The 16,278-nt window shown below is 44.1% G+C and overlaps 1 protein-coding gene across 2 annotated transcripts; it reads left to right on the top strand.

Annotated features, from left to right (window-relative positions):
• The first annotated feature begins 425 nt into the window (after positions 1-425).
• wt1b (WT1 transcription factor b) lies at positions 426-15,986 on the top strand. Of its 2 annotated transcripts, none has more exons than XM_064988329.1 (9): positions 426-1,267; positions 7,524-7,646; positions 8,691-8,790; positions 12,127-12,204; positions 13,003-13,111; positions 13,281-13,428; positions 13,549-13,638; positions 14,205-14,297; positions 14,920-15,986. In XM_064988329.1, the coding sequence occupies exons 1-9, from the start codon at positions 838-840 to the stop codon at positions 15,039-15,041; spliced, it is 1,293 nt and encodes a 430-aa protein (XP_064844401.1). In that variant the 5' UTR covers positions 426-837; the 3' UTR covers positions 15,042-15,986. The 2 variants fall into 2 exon arrangements, with proteins under 2 accessions (XP_064844401.1, XP_064844409.1); XM_064988337.1 differs by having other exon boundaries at positions 14,205-14,288.
• The last annotated feature ends 292 nt before the right edge of the window (positions 15,987-16,278 follow it).

The raw sequence follows: 16,278 nt of genomic DNA on the forward strand, positions 1-16,278 counted from the left end.
CCTCGCTCAAGGGCACATCGAGAGATTTTTCACCTAGTCGGCTCAGGGATTTGAACCAGTGACCTTCTGGTTACTGGCTCAAAGCTCTTAACTGCTAGGTTACCTGCCATCCCCTATCTGGTCAAAGATTTGCCCCCTGCAGTTATGGAATGTTTGCTCACAAATAAAATGAATTGGCTGATCCCTCCTGGCGACCTTCCTTAACCCACAGGAAGTCCCAACCAGTTGACAACTTCAAAATGGTGAAAGTCCTCCATAGTGCTGCCCATGTTAAAATGAGCTTTTGGGCAATAGAGTCCTCTATCTATCTCTATGGTATGCCTGTAGTGGATAAAGTGAAGGAGTCATCCTTTCTGCCGTTCGGTCCTTGCTCCTCCCCCTGGCCTGTGAGTAAGGCAGTAGAGCCTTCAGCAGTGTAAGGAAAACCAGACATCACACTCAAGGCACTGTTACTAGTACACACACTCCCACAAAGCACAGCATCCACACGGCTGTGATACTACACTCTCTGGCCTGTCCACTGAACTGACAACCTGAACACTCTACAACTCCATTGGACGATCGCTGAAATGGACTGAAACAGAGAGGATCCAAGTGGAAAAAGATGGTTCGTTGGTGGACTTTTTGACTCTGCGTTCAGTTCCGGGTTAAATCGCATCGAAGAGAATTTGCCTTGACTATTTTTTTCAATCTTTTTCTTCACTGTTCCTAAGGAGGCTCTCACACCCATATATAGTTCTATTTTTCGACTATCCTCCTCTCTGCGCCTCAGGAGTCTGTTCAAGTCTCTGCCTCTCAGGGGTTGTGTTTTTCAGGGTCCATCTCCTGCCATCCTCCATGATGCTGACAGAGCCGTATGGGATGATGGGGTCTATGGTTTCCGAGGTGCGAGACCTGAGCTCTCTCTTACCCCCGGTGCCCTCCGTACCCTCCCTACCAGTGAGCAGCGGGGGCTGTGGCCTGCCCGTTGGGGGTGCCCCTCAGTGGGCACCTTACCTGGACCTCCACCCTGGCTCTCCCTACGGTTCCCTGCCCTCCCACCACTCCCTCATCAAGCAGGAGCCTGGCTGGGGCTCCACGGACCCTCTGGAGGACCCTCACTGTGGCCTGGGGGCCTTCACGTTGCACTTCTCTGGCCAGTTCACTGGGACAAGCCCCTGTCGGGTTGGGGCCTTCGGTGAGCCAGCTCCAAGCCAGTCCAGGGTGTTTCCTAATGGAGCCTACCTCCCAGGCTGTGTGGACAGCCCGCCGACCCACAGGAACCAGGGTAAGGCTGCTCTCTGCTCCCCTCTCTCCTCCTCTATAGCCACCTCATTGACCCTCTCCGGGCTCACTCTATCCTCTGCAGCATCTCTTGAATTCAGCTCAAGCTAAGCTGTCTACTCCTCACCACTCAAGGCCAAAGTTATTTTACATCTGCATTGCTTGCTGTTTGGGGTTTTAGGCTGGGTTTCTGTATAAGCATTTTATGACAATTGCTGATGTAAAAAGGGCGTTATAAATACATTTGATTGATTGATTGTTGGGCCATCAGCGTTGCACCAACCCTGTCTGATGTCAGTGACGGAGTGTGTCTGTGAATTTCTCATGTGGCCATGCCGTACTTCCTGGGTCATTGTGTGTATGTGCTGGACTGTGTCTATTTGCATTGGGTGTAGTTGTCCAGAGTTGATGTTTGGGCCTTGTCCACAGTGTTGTGTCTGAACAGGATGTTTTGTACTGGCCAGGGTCGTTCTGCCCTGTACAGGGATGAGAGCAGTCAGTTTTCCCATCGCTGGCCCGACTCACAGAGTTAATGCAACAATATGGCCGAGAGGTCTGCCTCAACCTGTGTTCAACACGTTCACTTTCACTTTGATTCTCAAAGAACATAGTGCTTCAAAATAATGAAACATAATAATACAGAAAGCTGTGTTTAAAAAAAATGACCTAATTTAAATACAGCTGTAAATGTATTGTTGATTGTAATATCCAAGTTAAAGGGGCAATTAGCGGTTGAAACAATAACAACGTGTTTTCCCCATCCCTGTTTTGGTTAAAAGCTGAGGGATGGGGCTGGAGAAATGTAACCTCTCTCAAATACATAGACAGAGCTATGGATGCAAGAACTGGCCATCCATGATATACAAATGATAGTTTTCACTATGATTTGAGGCTATATACTGTAGTGTTTATTTACATTTACTTTATTTACAAACATTGTAGCAAAACAAGATTATATGTTGGGTTCTGATGGGGTAGGACAGTTGAACTAAGCTCATGAGGCATTTATAAATTATATTATTGAAGAATCAATGTGTACATCATTTATAAATCCCGAAATGGATTTAGCAACTGCAGATTTCCCCTTTATCCCCCAGTACTTTTTTAGGTTGAAATAATCTTGGAATCTAAATCTAAATAACACAACAAATATTACAAAACCTTTTATCAACTGTTTGTAAAACTTACAAATGGATATTGTTTTGATGCTGTAGTTCTGGACAATATTTTGTAAAACTTATAAATGAATATTGTTTTGATGTTGTACTTCTGGACAGTATTTTGTAAAACTTATAAATGAATATTGTTTTGATGTTGTACTTCTGGACAGTCTTCTTTTTTATTCAGCTAATTTCAAACCATCAGCTATTTAAGTTAATTCGATAATTTCTCATCATTCTGCATTTACTTTTTTTGTTTGTAAAAAAATCACAATATTTTTTTTTAAATGACATAAACAGGAACATTTTTTCATCATAGTAATCCCTGACATAATGAACGGAATCTATTTCTACCTAGCTATCACAAAATAATGTTGTCAACGACAGACACATACAACATTATTATGGTACAACATTATTATAGCTATGATAATAAGCATGATAAACTTGTTGTTCACAAAATCTATTTATAATACAAAATGTTGTTTAATTAAGCAATTAGGCCCGAGTTGGTGTGGTATATGGCCAATATACCACAGTACAGGAGTGTTCTTATCCACGACACAACGTGGAGTGCCTGGACACAGCCCTTAGCCGTGGTACATTGTCCATATATCACAAACCCCCGAGATGCCTAATTGCTATTTTAAACTGGTTACCAACATAATTAGAACAATACAAATTCATGTTTTGTGATATACGGTCTGACATACCACGGCTTTCAGCCAATCAGCATTCAGGGCTCGAACCACCAACTTCATAATACAATTTTATGTTCACTTTTCCCTAATTAATTGTTCAACTCAAATTCAAATTCATAATGGGCCGAAGTAAATACAGCATTGACGTGCATATGAAAGACAGACCTACCATGTGCACTAATCTCAAATTAGGATTCAGTCCATTAAGGGAGGAATTCATATGATGTCATATTTTCACAGTTTAGCTACATTATCAGTGTTTCCCCTCAGTCAAAACAATGTAATCATATCTTCCCAGTTTAGCTACATTATCAGTGTTTCCCCTCAGTCAAAACAATGTAATCATATTTTCACAGTTTAGCTACAATATCAGTGTTTCCCCTCAGTCAAAACAATGTAATCATATTTTCACAGTTTAGCTACATTATCAGTGTTTCCCCTAAGTCAAAACAATGTAATCATATTTTCACAGTTTAGCTACATTATCAGTGTTTCCCCTCAGTCAAAACAATGTAATCATATCTTCCCAGTTTAGCTACATTATCAGTGTTTCCCCTCAGTCAAAACAATGTAATCATATCTTCCCAGTTTAGCTACATTATCAGTGTTTCCCCTCAGTCAAAACAATGTAATCATATTTTCACAGTTTAGCTACATTATCAGTGTTTCCCCTCAGTCAAAACAATGTAATCATATCTTCCCAGTTTAGCTACATTATTAGTGTATCCCCTCAGTCAAGACAATGTAATCATATTTTTTGACAAACTAAAATACTAATGCAGTATGATGACAAATGATCATATAAAACATTCCTGTCATAATGTTTCCTGATTTAAATGAACCTGTTAGGAAGACAACATTTTCCTGTCTACTTTTCCCAGTTGTACAGTTTCTCACTGTGTCTAGTTACAGTCATATTACTGTTTATTCGGTCCCCCCTTAAACAAAGTAGACCTTATAAAGGCTTTATATACTATACATAAAGGCTTCATAAGCACTACATAAACGCTTCACAAATCATTTATAAGCGTATGTCATACTCTATAGGTGTATAAAGGGTGATAAAACCATTGTAGGTTGAATTGCCAAATGTGACAAAACACACTATGTATGTTCATACACCATTTACAGAGCATGAGATAAGCTTAAAGATGATTAGTGAAGCATTTATGTAGTGTTTATGAAGCCTTTATGTATGCTCTATGAAGCCTTCAAAAGTTGTTTAAAGAGGTGTGAAGATGTTGACTAGTAAAGCTAACAGTATAGTAGCCATACAGGGCGTGGGAAAAGGACATTACCTTGGACTGTCACTGTCTGTGCCATAGAAATTAATAACACACGTGTGCACAGCACGCACTAATGCACGCATCGTACACGCGCGTGTTCATCCATGCATGCACACACACACAAGCACGCACACACAAGCACGCACACACACACACGCACACACACACACACGAAAACACACGCCTGATTCTTAGGATTTCTGGAATGTTGTAACATTTGATGTTATGTGTTCTGTGTGTGATAATGTTTGAGTGTTTTCATGTAGTTTCCTCAAAAACACCTCACATTCAAACACCCTTTTTACAGACTAACACTTAGCCTTACTTTATTATTGTCACGCCCTGACCATAGAGAGCCTTGTTATTCTCTATTTCGGTTAGGTCGGGGTGTTCCTATCTAGGTTGTTTATTTCTATGTTGGTATGGTTCCCAATCAGAGGCAGCTGTTTATCGTTGTCTCTGATTGGGGATCATATTTAGGCAGCCATTTCCCCAACGTGTTTTGTGGGATCTTGTTTTTTGTGTTGTTGCCTGTGAGCACTCCAGAACGGCACGTTTCGGTTATTCTTTGTTGTTTTGTTGTGCGGTTCACTTATCATAAAAGATGTGGAACCCATATCACGCTGCGCTTTGGTGTGAGTATGCTTACGACTATCGTGACAATTATCCAGACCTTGAGAGCACTTTTACTTCCAATGGAGAAAACTCTTTTACTAGTCCCAATAGTATTTGGGGTCTTTTATTAGTCCCAATAGTATTTGGGGTCTTTTATTAGTCCCAATAGTATTTGGGGTCTTTTATTAGTCCCAATAGTATTTGGGGTCTTTTATTAGTCCCAATAGTATTTGGGGTCTTTTATTAGTCCCAATAGTATTTGGGGTCTTTTATTAGTCCCAATAGTATTTGGGGTCTTTTATTAGTCCCAATAGTATTTGGGGTCTTTTATTAGTCCCAATAGTATTTGGGGTCTTTTATTAGTCCCAATAGTATTTGGGGTCTTTTATTAGTCCCAATAGTATTTGGGGTCTTTTATTAGTCCCAATAGTATTTGGGGTCTTTTATTAGTCCCAATAGTATTTGGGGTCTTTTACTAGTCCCAATAGTATTTGGGGTCTTTTATTAGTCCCAATAGTATTTGGTCTTGTTCCCCCAAGATCTGACCCCAGAAGATAAGTCAGGGGAATGTTTAACTGATATTTATCTCAATTTATATTTAATTTCTCTGTTTCCTGTGTGCTGACTTTATCAAATTTGACAACAGCAATAAATATGATAATTTGTCAACAACGATAGTCTATTTTCAGTATTGTTTCATACTTCCATTAGTCATATAGGGTTTAGCCTGTGTGATTGGTAATGTGAGGCTCATAGGGTTTAGCCTGTGTGATTGGTAATGTGAGGCTCATATAGGGTTTAGCCTGTGTGATTGGTAATGTGAGGCTCATAGGGTTTAGCCTGTGTGATTGATAATGTGAGGCTCATGTAGGGTTTAGCCTGTGTGATTGGTAATGTGAGGCTCATATAGGGTTTAGCCTGTGTGATTGATAATGTGAGGCTCATAGGGTTTAGCCTGTGTGATTGGTAATGTGAGGCTCATAGGGTTTAGCCTGTGTGATTGGTAATGTGAGGCTCATATAGGGGTTAGCCTGTGTGATTGGTAATGTGAGGCTCATATAGGGGTTAGCCTGTGTGATTGGTAATGTGAGGCTCATATAGGGTTTAGCCTGTGTGATTGGTAATGTGAGGCTCATATAGGGGTTAGCCTGTGTGATTGGTAATGTGAGACTCATAGGGTTTAGCCTGTGTGATTGGTAATGTGAGACTCATAGGGTTTAGCCTGTGTGATTGGTAATGTGAGGCTCATAGGGTTTAGCCTGTGTGATCGGTAATGTGAGGCTCATATAGGGTTTAGCCTGTGTGATTGGTAATGTGAGGCTCATATAGGGTTTAGCCTGTGTGATTGGTAATGTGAGGCTCATAGGGTTTAGCCTGTGTGATTGGTAATGTGAGGCTTATATAGGGTTTAGCCTGTGTGATTGGTAATGTGAGGCTCATAGGGTTTAGCCTGTGTGATTGGTAATGTGAGGCTCATAGGGTTTAGTCTGTGTGATTGGTAATGTGAGGCTCATATAGGGTTTAGCCTGTGTGATTGGTAATGTGAGGCTCATATAGTTTAGCCTGTGTGATTGGTAATGTGAGGCTCATAGGGTTTAGTCTGTGTGATTGGTAATGTGAGGCTCATAGGGTTTAGTCTGTGTGATTGGTAATGTGAGGCTCATATAGGGTTTAGCCTGTGTGATTGGTAATGTGAGGCTCATAGGGTTTAGCCTGTGTGATTGGTAATGTGAGGCTCATAGGGGTTAGCCTGTGTGATTGGTAATGTGAGGCTCATAGGGTTTAGTCTGTGTGATTGGTAATGTGAGGCTCATATAGGGGTTAGCCTGTGTGATCGGTAATGTGAGGCTCATATAGTTTAGCCTGTGTGATTGGTAATGTGAGGCTCATAGGGTTTAGCCTGTGTGATTGGTAATGTGAGGCTCATAGGGTTTAGCCTGTGTGATTGGTAATGTGAGGCTCAGACCCACTGAGCACTGAGAGTTTGTTGATTCTGTGGAAAGTAGTTTTTGATGAAGTGGTCTGAGGGTCAGTGTGGGACTTTAAGGGCTCCAGTGATTTAGAGACGTGTAGGTGAGTCTCCTCAGGAACTGTCCAACACTCCCCTTGACTCCTGTCCTGCTAATGTCATGTGTGGGTGAGTGTGTGTGCATGTGCAAGTGTGTGTGCGTGATTATGTGCATGTTTGTGTGTGTGTGAGTGTGTGTGCTTGTGCGTTTGTGTGTATGAGCAAGTGCAGACACACACCACTTGGTCCTTAGATTTACTGATCTTCATAATCTCTGGATGCCAACTTTCCTCTCCAGCTTTACTGAAACCGTGAATGAAAACCTTCCAGGGAGACGGGGTTCAGTGGTGTCATAAACTTACTACAGTGATGTTGCTATGAGGATTCAGACATCCGTCCGGCTCCCGGAGACTCACAGTTTCCTCCAAAATGTTGCCATGACGGTGAAACTGAGAAAGTATTGTCTTTATAATGTGTCTTTTCTCTGTAGGTTATGGGACAGTAGGTCTGGATGGGGCTCCCAGCTACGGTCACACTCCGTCTCACCACTCCCCTCAGTTCTCCAGTCATTCCTTCAAACACGAGGACATCCTGTCCCCTCCAACTACCATGGGTAACATTCACTGTCCTTAACACTTCCTGTCCACCTGTGTGTATGATAGTGTGTGCGTGTTTTAGTATTTGTGTGTGTGTGTGTGTGCAGCATGTGAAAGTTAACCTCACAAACAATGAAGACTCTGAGGTCTCAGCAAGGTTAGTAAGGAAGCCACCCAGAGGTTACAGGGCTATAAATGACTATCATCCATTCTCTCTCCCTGTCTCCCCTCAACCTCTCTCTCTGTTTTTAACACCACCTCTCGCTATGCTCTTATTCAAGGCTGTGTATGTTTTCTTTTCATTTTGGTCAAATGAATATACTGGCTCTGGAAATGATAAGGAAACAGCTTTATGAGAGACTTGGTGGAATGTTGACCGCCACCAGGGGACCAATCCACAACTGAGCCAGAGAAGGAGCTATGAAGGTCCTTTAAAAGGAGATGGATTGGTTTACCACCTCTGGGCGGACTGCTGTTTTGATCATTGTTCAGAGGACACGTGTTTTATTGGTGTCTGTCTGTCTGTCTGTCTGTCTGTCTGTCTGTCTGTCTGTCTGTCTGTCTGTCTGTCTGTCTGTCTGTCTGTCTGTCTGTCTGTCTGTCTGTCTGTCTGTCTGTCTGTCTGTCTGTCTGTCTGTCTGTCTGTCTGTCTGTCTGTCTGTCTGTCTGTCTGTCTGTCTGTCTGTCTGTCTGTCTGTCTGTCTGTCTGTCTGTCTGTCTGTCTGTCTGTCTGTCTGTCTGTCTGTCTGTCTGTCTGTCTGTCTGTCTGTCTGTCTGTCTGTCTGTCTGTCTGTCTGTCTGTCTGTCTGTCTGTCTGTCTGTCTGTCTGTCTGTCTGTCTGTCTGTCTGTCTGTCTGTCTGTCTGTCCTGTCCGTCCGTTTTCCGTCCGTCCGTGTCCGACTCCTGGGGATATAGCTCCTGCAGAGATAGTCAGCTGATAAACAGACCAATCTGGTGTTATATTGAGCATGAGGTTTCATCATGCTGTAACTACTGTCCAACAGGTCTTTATGCTAATTCATTGGTTTGTTTGTCTGGTTCATTTACTGTATGCTATGCAGGTGACCAGCAGTACCCGGCCCCTCCCTCCATGTTTGGTTGCCACCCCCCCTCAGAGAACTGTCCAACCAGCCAGGCTCTACTGCTGAGGAACTATAACAGGTACCTTTCTGTTCACAAACCTCCTCATCACCTTGGGTCCCCTTAGCTTGAGATCCATACGCCTGACTCTCATAGCATTACACTGTACATGTTTGTGCTACCGTTCATAGGATACCATTTTGACTGCATAGTTATTTAGGATCTGACTCCAGTGATGATCACAGATAGATACTCATTGTACTGTATTTATATTTCAACCAGGAAGTCCTATAGAGATAATAATATATATATATTTTTTCAATGGCCTTTGATGAGCTCATCAAATGTCAGTCTGTCTTTGAGAGGGAGGAGGACCTTATGACCAATGGAAGGAAGTGAGATCACCAGGGTAGGAAGGAAGTGAGATCACCAGGGAATGAAGGAGGTGTACGTCTGAGACTGTACACAGAGCTAAATCAAATCAAATCAAATGTTATTTGTTACATGCGCCGAATACAACAGGTGTAGTAGACCTTACAGTGAAATGCTTACTAACAAGCCCTTAACCAACAATGCAGTTTTAATAAAGTACCTAAAAAAACAATAGATAAGAATAACAAATGATTAAAGAGCAGCAGTAAATAACAATGGTGGTGCAATATACAATGGGTACCGGTACAGAGTCAATGTGGAGGTTATATACAGGGGGTACCGGTACAGAGTCAATGTGGAGGTTATATACAGGGGGTACCGGTACAGAGTCAATGTGGAGGTTATATACAGGGGGTACCGGTACAGAGTCAATGTGGAGGCTATATACAGGGGGTACCGGTACAGAGTCAATGTGGAGGTTATATACAGGGGGTACCGGTACAGAGTCAATGTGGAGGTTATATACAGGGGGTACCGGTACAGAGTCAATGTGGAGGCTATATACAGGGGGTACAATGTGGAGGCTATATACAGTACAGAGTCAATGTGGAGGTCATATACAGGGGGTACCGGTACAGAGTCAATGTGGAGGCTATATACAGGGGTACCAGAGTCAATGTGGAGGCTATATACAGGGGGTACCGGTACAGAGTCAACGTGGAGGCTATATACAGGGGGTACCGGTACAGAGTCAACGTGGAGGCTATATACAGGGGGTACCGGTACAGAGTCAACGTGGAGGCTATATACAGGGGTACCGGTACAGAGTCAATGGGAGGCTACAGAGTCAGAGTCAACGTGGAGGCTATATACAGGGGGTACCGGTACAGAGTCAATGTGGAGGCTATATACAGGGGGTACCGGTACAGAGTCAATGTGGAGGCTATATACAGGGGTACCGGTACAGAGTCATAGAAGGGGTATGAGTCATAGAAGGAATGTGAGAGGATGGAAATGGAGAGGAAAAACAACAGGTAAAATGTGGGAATATAGGAGAGGAGAGTGGAAGGAGAGGAGAGGAGAGGTGAAGTGGTGGGTGGAAGGAGAGGAGAGGGAGAGGAGAGGGAGAGGAGGAGAGAGGTGAAGTGGTGGGTGGAAGGGGAGGAGGGAGAGGAGGAGAGGGAGAGGAGGAGAGAGGTGAAGTGGTGGGTGGAAGGGGTGGAGAGGGAGAGGAGAGGGAGAGGAGGAGAGGGAGACGAGAGGAAGAGGAGAGGGAGGAGAGTGAGAGGAGAGGGAGAGGTAAAGTGGTGGGTGGAAGGGGAGGAGAGGGGACTCACATGTCAGTCCATTTGTTTTTCTGTAACATGGGGGGATTTCTTTAACCCAAAACAGCTCAGCAGGCAAACTGAGCCAGGATTCTTCAAATTCTGACCTCAGTTTGTTTTTGGAGAGAGGCAACAGAAGGAACTCAAACTACAGGAACAGGTTCTGATAAGAGAGGAAGAGAAGAGTCCATTCTCCCTTTATAGCCTTTCATCTCCTATCCCAGAGCTAGGAACCATCAGATCAACCCCCCCACACTAACACACCCACACACTTATCATCAGCCTGCTTCTCAACAGTGCTGCCTCATACAGTACAACTGACCCTGGTATGTCACACAGGTCATTTATGTTTTCTATACACCAGTGGGGGCTGGTGAGGGGAGGACGACTCATAGCAATGGCTGGAATGGAATGAAACACATGGAAACATTCATTCCATTCCATCCACTCCATTATGTCCATTACTATCAGCCTTCCTCCCCTCACTAGCCTCCACTGATGTACAGGATATTGTACACTGTCCTCCACCTCCTCCACCTCTTCCTCAGCCACCTCCTCCTCCACCTCCTCCACCTCCACCTCTTCTTCCACCTCCTCCTCCTCCTCTGCCGTCTCCTCCTCCTCCTCCTCCTCTTCCTCCACCTCCACCTCTTCCTCCACCTCCTCCTCCTCCGCCGTCTCTTCCTCCTCCCTCACCTCTTCCTCCACCTCCACCTCTTCCTCCACCTCCTCCTCCTCCGCCGTCTCTTCCTCCTCCCTCACCTCCTCCTCCACCTCCTCCTCCAACTCCATCCCCTCCTCCTCTAGTAATGATACTGTGAGGACAGAGTGATGTCATGCACTGGTTCACCATGTACTAGGCACGGTCACACTCACCCTCAATGCCTGTGGGTGTGTATCACGTCTCTCTCTCTGTGTGTGTGTGTTGTAGCCAGTGTAATCATCTGCCAATGTGACTAATGGCTTCACAGCCCAGGGTTTCTAATGAGCTCTTTGTGGACTGGATGTGTTCATGAAGGAAGTATGTGGGGTTTCCCATACTGTCATGTCTTCATTATCCAGAAACAAGGAAGGGAGGGAGGGGGAGGGGGAGGGAGGGGTTTTCTGACCGTAAAAGCAAATTATCCAGCCATTACGCACCCCCAAATCATATCAGTATAGCTTGTGTTGATGTCTCGTGGACAGACTAAGTAAACCACATTATGCAAGATTTTAGTTCTGCGTTAACCGAGATAAAGCTTTTGTTAATGCTTCAAAATGGTGTAATACAGTAAATAATGTGGAGCTGTAATCTTTCTGTCTGTGTGTGTTGTTTTCCTCAGTGATAACCTGTAATCTTTCTGTGTTTTTTTCCTCAGTGATAACCTGTCATCTTTCTGTCTGTGTGTTTTCCTCAGTGATAACAGATCTTTCTGTCTGTGTGTGTTTTCCTCATCTTTCTGTGTTTTCCTCATAACCTGCAGTGATAACAGGTGATCTTTCTGTGTTTTCCTCAGTGATAACCTGTCATCTTTCTGTCTGTGTGGGTTTTCGTCATCTTTCTGTCTGTGTGTTTTCCTCAGTGATAACTTGCAATCTTTTTGTCTGTGTGTGTTTTCCTCAGTGATAACCTGTGATCTTTCTGTCTGTGTGCTTTTCTCAGTGATAACCTGTAATCTTTCTGTCTGTGTGCTTTTCTCAGTGATAACCTGTAATCTTTCTGTCTGTGTGCTTTTCTCAGTGATAACTTGTACCAGATGGCCTCTCAGCTGGAGTGTGTAGCGTGGAACCCTGCTAACACACTGTCCACCATCAAAAGGTACCAAGCTGGGTGGACTGTGGTCTGCATGGTCCATCAATGTGTGTGTTGTGTGTGTTGTATGTGTGTGTTGTGTGTATGTGTGTGTTTAGCTTCTTGTATTATATTTATTTAGCGGAGCCTTGACCATAGTCAGGGAGGTAATGGAGGAGGAAGAGAAGGATGGGAGGAGGGAGGTAAGATTTGGTCTGCTGCCCAGGGGGATAGAAAGACGGGGATGAGAGTACAATGAAATGAATACACAGCTGCTGCCTCTGTCTCTCTCTTTCTCTCCCTCTTTCTCTCTCTCCCTGTCTTTCCTTCTTTCTCTCCCTCTTTCTCTCTCTCTCACTGTCTCTCCCTCTTTCTCTCCCTCTTTCTTTCTCTCCCCTGTCTCTCCCTCTCTTTCTCTCTCTCTCCCTGTCTCTCCCTCTTTCTCTCCCTCTTTCTCTCTCTCTCTCTCACTGTCTCTCCCTCTTTCTCTCCCTCTTTCTCTCTCTCTCACTGTCTCTCCCTCTTTCTCTCCCTCTTTCTCTCTCACTTCTCTCTCTTCCCCATTTTTACAACCCCTCACCAAGACCAACACAGGAGTAGGAACTGATATGTCCCTGAACAGAGGACAGGATGAAGGTATGAGGATAACAGATAGAAGCATCCCTCTCTGACCCTTGTCCACCACCCTCCCTCTCACTCCAACAGGATTAACTGGAAGAAGTGTGACATCACTGACTGTTATAGTAGCATGTTGTTAGATATTCAGTCTTGTTGTCATGGTACTGCACTGTGCTCACCCCAGCCTCACCTCTGCTGCCCTTACAGTCATGGGACAGGATATGAGAGTGACCCCACGGCCCCCCCTCCTCCGGTGGTCCTCAGCTGTAGTGCCCAGTACCACATCCACACACACGGCCTCTACAGAGGACTACAGGTCAGGGTCCGACACGCATAAACACTCATGCACGCGCACACACACACTCACCTACTCTCTCACCTAGTCTCTCTCTCTCTCTTCCTCTCTCTCTCTCTCTCTCTCTCTCTACCTCTATCTCTCTCTCTCTACCTCTCTCTCTTTATTTCTCTCTCTCTTTCTCTCTCAGGATGTGCGGCGGGTGCCTGGTATCACACCGTCTGTGGTGAGGTCATCAGAGACCAATGAGAAGCGTCCGTTTGTGTGTGCCTACCCCGGCTGCAATAAGAGATACTTCAAACTTTCCCACCTGCAGATGCATGGCAGGAAACACACGGGTCAGTACACCTCATATAGACAACATACAGACAACAGTCATTTGCTTAACATGCTTCTCACTGGCCTGGTGGTTGTGATAATGAGGATGATGATGGTGATGATGATGATTATGGTTGCAGGAGAAAAGCCGTATCAGTGTGACTTCACAGACTGTGGACGGAGATTCTCCAGATCAGATCAACTGAAGAGACACCAACGCAGACACACAGGTCAGAACTCTCTGTCTCTCAGCTTCTCTCTCTGTCTCTCTGTCTCTCTCTCTGTCTCTCTCTGTCTCTCTCTCTCTGTCTCTCTCTCTGTCTCTCTGTCTCTCTCTCTCTGTCTCGCTCTCTCTGTCGCGCTCTCTCTGTCTCTGTCTCTCAGCTTCTCTCTCTCTCTGTCTCTCTTCTCTCTCTCTCTCTCTGTCTCTCAGCTTCTCTCTCTCTGTCTCTCTCTGTCTCTCTCTGTCTCTCAGCTTCTCTCTCTCTGTCTCTCAGCTTCTCTCTCTGTCTCTCTGTCTCTCAGCTTCTCTCTCTGTCTCTCTGTCTCTCTCTCTGTCTCTCTCTCTGTCTCTCTGTCTCTCTCTCTGTCTCGCTCTCTCTGTCTCGCTCTCTCTGTCTCGCTCTCTCTGTCAGCTTCTCTCTCTCTCTCTGTCTCTCAGCTTCTCTCTCTCTCTTGCTCTCTCTATCTCTCTTGCTCTCTCCAACTCTTCTCTCTTTACCCAGAGTAAAAATAATCTTTATAAACTCTTAACCCCACATGTCTCCCCCCCCTCTCTCCACCTCTCTCTGTGTAGGAGTGAAACCATTCCAGTGTGAGACGTGTCAGAGAAAGTTTTCACGGTCAGACCATCTTAAGACACACACTCGGACACATACAGGTAAAACAAGTGCGTATACCTTTATTTTCTACCTATTCCTCTGCTTTTCTACTGTGTTAATTATCCTGGTCACTACACTGCTTCTATGATGTGGACCCCAGGAAGAGTAGTTGCTGTGGTAGCTCCATCTAATGTGGATCCTAATGAAATACAACTAATTAAATAGCCAGTAGGCCTAATGATTACCTTAGTAACCATAATAATGAGTGTATACAATTATGAAGCTTTTATTAATTGTAGATTTAAATAACAGATTAGATTTTTTTCACCACTAAATCATCGCCACCACTGACAATCCTCTCTTCTCCCTTCTTGTTTCCCCCTCTCTTCTTCTCCTCTCCTCTCTTCTCATTTTCTCCCATATTCTCCTCCTCTCTTCCTCCTCTCATCTCTTCTCCTCCTCTCTCATCTCCTCCTCTCTTCTCTTCTATTCCCCTCTCTTTTCCTCTCCCCTATTCTACTCCTCTCTCCATCCTCTTCTCCGCTCTTCTCCCCCTCTCTTCTCCTCCTTTCTTCTCCTTCACTCCTCTCTTCTCTCCTCTCTTCTCTCCTCTCCTCTGTTCTCCTTCTCTCCTCTCCTCTCTTATCCTCCTCTCCTCTCTTATCCTCTCCTCTCTTCTCCTCCTCTCAGGTGAGAAGCCCTTTACATGCCGCTGGTCCAGCTGTCAGAAGAAGTTTGCCAGGTCTGATGAGTTAGTTCGCCACCACAGCATGCACCAGAGGAACCTGATCAAATTACAGTCTGCCATCTGACCAGTACTAAACCGGTTTGGACTGGACAGGACTGGATTGGACCGTACCAAACACATAGCCATCTGAGCAACAATGATGACTGGACCTAAGCCCACCGAGTGCCATAAGTGGAAAGTACAACTCAAATATGGCCTCTATTGCTCCAACTAAAGAACATAGTTTCACCATGCACCCCTTTGGATGGAAGACGAATAGATCAATGCCACCTCAGATTTATGTCACATCAGCCAATGAATATCAACGGTTACTGTAGCTTCAACCCCTGATAACCCAGCACTAGGATTCCCTGTTTTTATTGTTAGAAATCAAATAGTTGATATTTTTCTTATGTACACAACCAGCTTCATCCTGAGCCATGATTAAGAATCTGCTGTCTGGGTGAGAAGAACATCAATTGTTATTATTTGGTTGTTGTATTATAATTGCACTGGCTTTATGTTCATTTTTCTGCCATAAATGTTTTACTACAGATGTAGGATCTTAATTTGAGACGGTTTGCTACAGCAAGAAAATAATACGGCAGCAACAGGAAATGGGAATTATTATGTGGATTATAATTCATAGACATTTAAGTTGGGGTTGATATATTTTCTGTAAGGGAAAATCAAGTCTGAAATTTCAAATTGGAAATTATAAGCCTTTTAAAACCTCAAACAAGTTTGACATTTCCTGCATATCAAATTAAGATCCTAGACCTGTATATACTGGAGCTCGACCATGTAAACTGGAGTTAGGAAACAGACAATGTCACTCTGTCCAACGAGACAACGAGTAAAACAGAAAATGATACTGTGATTGCTGGAGGAAATGTGTACATGTGTTTTATGTGCCTACAGTGTAAAATGTCACTTCCTTTGTGTATATATGACTCATTGCTTTCCTTTTTAAACAGTCGTTTTGTATTTTTGTACTGTTCAAATGTATTAAATGTTGATCTTTTGGTCAGTGTTGTTGTGTCGTTTTTTGGTATGTGGTGTTGTCTCATATTTCATATCAAGACATCTTACCCTTAGGAGGAGCCAACGGGGTTCAGACTGAGATAACACAACCCCTCCGTGACCCGGACAAGGTGCAGGTCTCCCCCTCCTAAATCTCCCACACACATCTCCAAAACCAGGAACATATGGACCCCTATAAATTAGAAGAGAAACATGCATTCCTCTGGATGTACTTCAATATCGCCCTTGTTTCTAGAGAGACATCTACACTATTGGTTGGGTCCCATCACCACATATAA

The sequence above is a fragment of the Oncorhynchus masou genome, chromosome 2, assembly GCF_036934945.1.
Source record: "Oncorhynchus masou masou isolate Uvic2021 chromosome 2, UVic_Omas_1.1, whole genome shotgun sequence".
Taxonomy (NCBI): domain Eukaryota; kingdom Metazoa; phylum Chordata; class Actinopteri; order Salmoniformes; family Salmonidae; genus Oncorhynchus; species Oncorhynchus masou.